The sequence below is a fragment of the Rhagoletis pomonella genome, unplaced genomic scaffold (assembly GCF_013731165.1).
Source record: "Rhagoletis pomonella isolate Grant_MI unplaced genomic scaffold, Rhpom_1.0 Rhpom_scaffold_00006, whole genome shotgun sequence".
In the NCBI taxonomy this organism is placed as follows: domain Eukaryota; kingdom Metazoa; phylum Arthropoda; class Insecta; order Diptera; family Tephritidae; genus Rhagoletis; species Rhagoletis pomonella.
The window spans coordinates 24,619,455-24,622,975 of NW_023458560.1; the positions used below are offsets into that span (position 1 = coordinate 24,619,455).

At 42.2% G+C, this 3,521-nt stretch overlaps 1 protein-coding gene across 4 annotated transcripts in view; it reads left to right on the forward strand.

Moving 5' to 3' along the window:
• Window positions 1-1,195: 1,195 nt before the first annotated feature.
• LOC118740529 (mucin-5AC) overlaps window positions 1,196-3,521 on the forward strand; it is a gene marked incomplete at its 5' end in the record, with an annotated part of 49,235 nt that continues 46,909 nt past the window's right edge. For all 4 annotated transcript variants that reach the window (XM_036472103.1, XM_036472101.1, XM_036472104.1 and 1 more), the window contains 1 exon segment: window positions 1,196-1,770. In XM_036472103.1, the coding sequence (XP_036327996.1) occupies window positions 1,196-1,770 (575 nt within the window).

The following is a 3,521-nucleotide window of genomic DNA, read 5'->3' on the forward strand; positions in this document are numbered from 1 at the left end:
TCTCACGTCTGCAAAAAAATTTATTCATATATCACAGCTTAAAAAATGTTTTTTTTTTTTTGAAGTGAAACTTCTTAGGCGGCGGTATCGCAAAAATAGAGAGTGAAATTTTTAAAACTAAAAACGTTACATGAGTGAGAAGGAAGATATAGGTAGGGGGAGGGATATAAGGAAGGGGAAAAAAGAAGTACGAGTAACTAAATATGTATATATGTATGTTTGAATGCACGTATGTATGTATACATATATATGTATGTATGAACGAACTCATTGCGCATTTCAGCTCTGCCGCTACCAAGCAATATACATATATATAAATGATGCAAGCGTGCTTCGCGTAACTACATCCATTCGTACATATGTATATCCACTTTATCTGACTCTTTTCTGAGCTTATGTTCAACAAATTTTGGTGTAAATATGACTATCGAATATTAAGAGCTCGATAAAATGCTTTGATGAAAATCCTGGTGTATATGAATTTTGTTTTGAAGGGTGTCCCCGAAATGATTTCTTTTCGATGCTTTTGATGCTTAAGGTAGCACCACATGCTCGGTTGCCTAGCTTGTCAACAACAGCTTTGTGGGAAACTTAAAAAAACTACAACACCACTGACTAAACGATTAGCTAGTCGATAAGATTGACCTTTTCAACAACTCGAATGCAATTATTAAACAGACAATGACATGTGAACAGACACCAGCATACTCGTATGTATTCAAACACACACACACACACATGGAATTATTTATTGAAATAACTTAGCTCAACTTGACTAAAATGGAGCGCTCATCTTTCAAGAAGATGCAAAACAAATAAAAGTTTAAAGCAAAAAAATAAAATCAAGCAGTTTGTAGCTTTAACCATAAATGGATTGCCGTTCACGCTGCATTTTGTTTGAAGGTCAAATTGCATATTAACCGCGTGGTGGCGACAAACTCTAAAGCACCATCGCCAATCTCAATTACTTAAAGCATCTCAGAAGCGAAGCTATGTATACAAATTCAATTACGATGATCGTTCAACCAATTAAAATCGATCTACAGCCATAAACTTTAATTTTATTCTAACTAATTACTACTACAGTATGTTCATATGTATAACTCAATAACTTTTTTAATCATTTAAATTTTTTTTTCTTTCATAAACTCGCAATAATAGTAATGTCTTTCCCATCATCTTCTTCTCATTGTAGCTATCACCGTTCAAGCGCAAACACAACAAAAACGTTCATCGCGCATCACCAGCTCGCGCAGTTTCGGCACAAATGTCAAAGCGTCCGCCTCGAATGGTGTTAATTTCGATTGCCCCGAAGAGTTTGGCTACTATCCGCATCCGTCCGATTGTACACAGTATTATGTGTGTGTATTCGGTGGCGCATTGCTCGAAAGTTGCACCGGCGGATTGATGTATTCGCATGAGCTACAAACCTGTGATTGGCCACGCAATGTGGGTTGTGAAGTTGTCGATAATAGCGCCGCGTCCCTAGGCAGCACTGGTAGCGGTAGTGGCACACGTTCGGGCAAGCAACAACAACAGCAACAATCAATTAACAGTCAACATGTGCCAAGTCGTATACGTTTCGGTTCTGCCTTCAGCAGTCCGGCGGGCACAACACAGTCACCGAAGGCAACAGTGCCACCGCAATACCATCGCCAGCCACCGCAGGTCATACAGGCGCAGGTGCAGTCATTGCCACAGCATGCGGGCACAGTGATTGGTACGCGTGGACAGCCGAAACCATTCGATACACAAGAGGATATAGCGAAGGTTAGTGGGTGGACGGGTAAAGAGTGTTGAAGGGGGAAACGGTGAGATTTCAAATTAATTGAGGTCAGCATTTTTAGGGAATAAAATTATTTAAATATTTATTTTATAACAATGATTAATAACTATTTATTCTTTTTGTTATTCACTAACAAATCATGATTTATTTTTTTTAATAATTTGAAAGCAGTCTTTGAATTACGGCCTGAAAATTTCATAATCTTCGATCTTTTTCAGTTCGCTGAAGCAGCTTGGGTTTTATATGCATACATACATACTAGCTGACCCGTAAGAAGATATTTATCCATTCCCGAGAGCTCATCGGGAGTGTGGAAGAAATGGGGCTCGAGGTTCTTGAGCCTTAGGTTCGCAAAGGCAGGCCACCAGAGCAGCAAGTGTTGAGATGATTCCACCTCAATGTCGTCCATGCAGCTGGTGCAGTAAGGGTCATCGACAATATTCAGCTTACCTATCAGGCAATGACCAGTTAGTTAGACCAATAAAGAGAGGTGTAACTTGCTTAGTCCGAAGAGCTCTCTTGACCGCCTCCGGTCTACACGTGACCAGAGCGATTTAGCCACCTTGCATTCCAAGGCCGTCGCCCGGCACACACTGACCTGACTAAACGCCAATCTGCGCAGAAGTATACCGCATCAGGTCCGGCGGTGCACCCAGACTTTCTCTAACAGGGTACAATTCCTCAAGGGTTCCCTGTCGGCCATGCAGTTTCCCACGATTTCGCTATGATCCGGAACCCAAATAAGCTTAATAGCGTACTTATCCGATGCGGTCGATAAGGAAGTCAAACAATCCCTCTCCGTTTTCGATCTGTTGGCTGTCGGAGTGGATATTCACCTCTTTAAAAGGTGTTACACTAGCAAGCAACCAGTCCGCAGCCTCCTGTATTGCGGCTACCTTTGCTTGGAGAGTTCTTAGCAGAAGACACCTCACCCTACCTTAACATTCAGATTCGATCCGTCCGTAAAAATGTTTACAGGACCCCGATTCCAGATGCTGCACCCTTCCCAGTCCTCGTTCACTGAAATGTGGGTGGGCTAGGAATGCCTTCGGACCACAAGCGGCATGCAGTGGTATGTTTAAGTCGGTAGCTTTTTAGAATACTGGCGTGGCCATAGCTCGAGGCGAACTTAAATCCCACCTCACTTAGCCTTACTGCGGCGCCACAGCGACAGCTATTCCTGCTAAATCTATGGGCACAACATTAAAACATAGCATTGAGCGCCAGAGTAGGAGTGGTCCGAAGTGTCCCACTGATCCCAATTAAGGCAGCTCGTTGCACTGCTTCCAGCTGTTTGACGATGAAGGCCTTTTCTAGTAGATTCCACTAGAGGAGTACCCCATATGTATAATAAAACTGGCTTAATTTATGTCATAAAGCCAATGAACTACTTTCGGCGAGAGACCTCAGCGGTTGGCAATGGCTCCTCTAGGGCTATTGTAGTATTTTTGATTCTTTCCTCTAAGTGTGGCTTCCAGGAAAGCTTGACGTCAAGGATCAATCCCAGATTCTTCACGCTGTCAGAGAGACCTATTGGAAGACTTGCCACTGAGATAAAACGGCTATTCGGTAACTTCTACCTCCTAGTAAAAATAACAAGCTCTATTTTTCTAGGGTTCACACCCAGCTTGCAGCTAAAAGTCCAGTTTTCAACTAAGTTCAGGTAATCCCGCATAAGTTCAAATAGTGTTTCCAGAAACTTTCCCTTTGTTATCAGTGCTACATCGTCAGTATA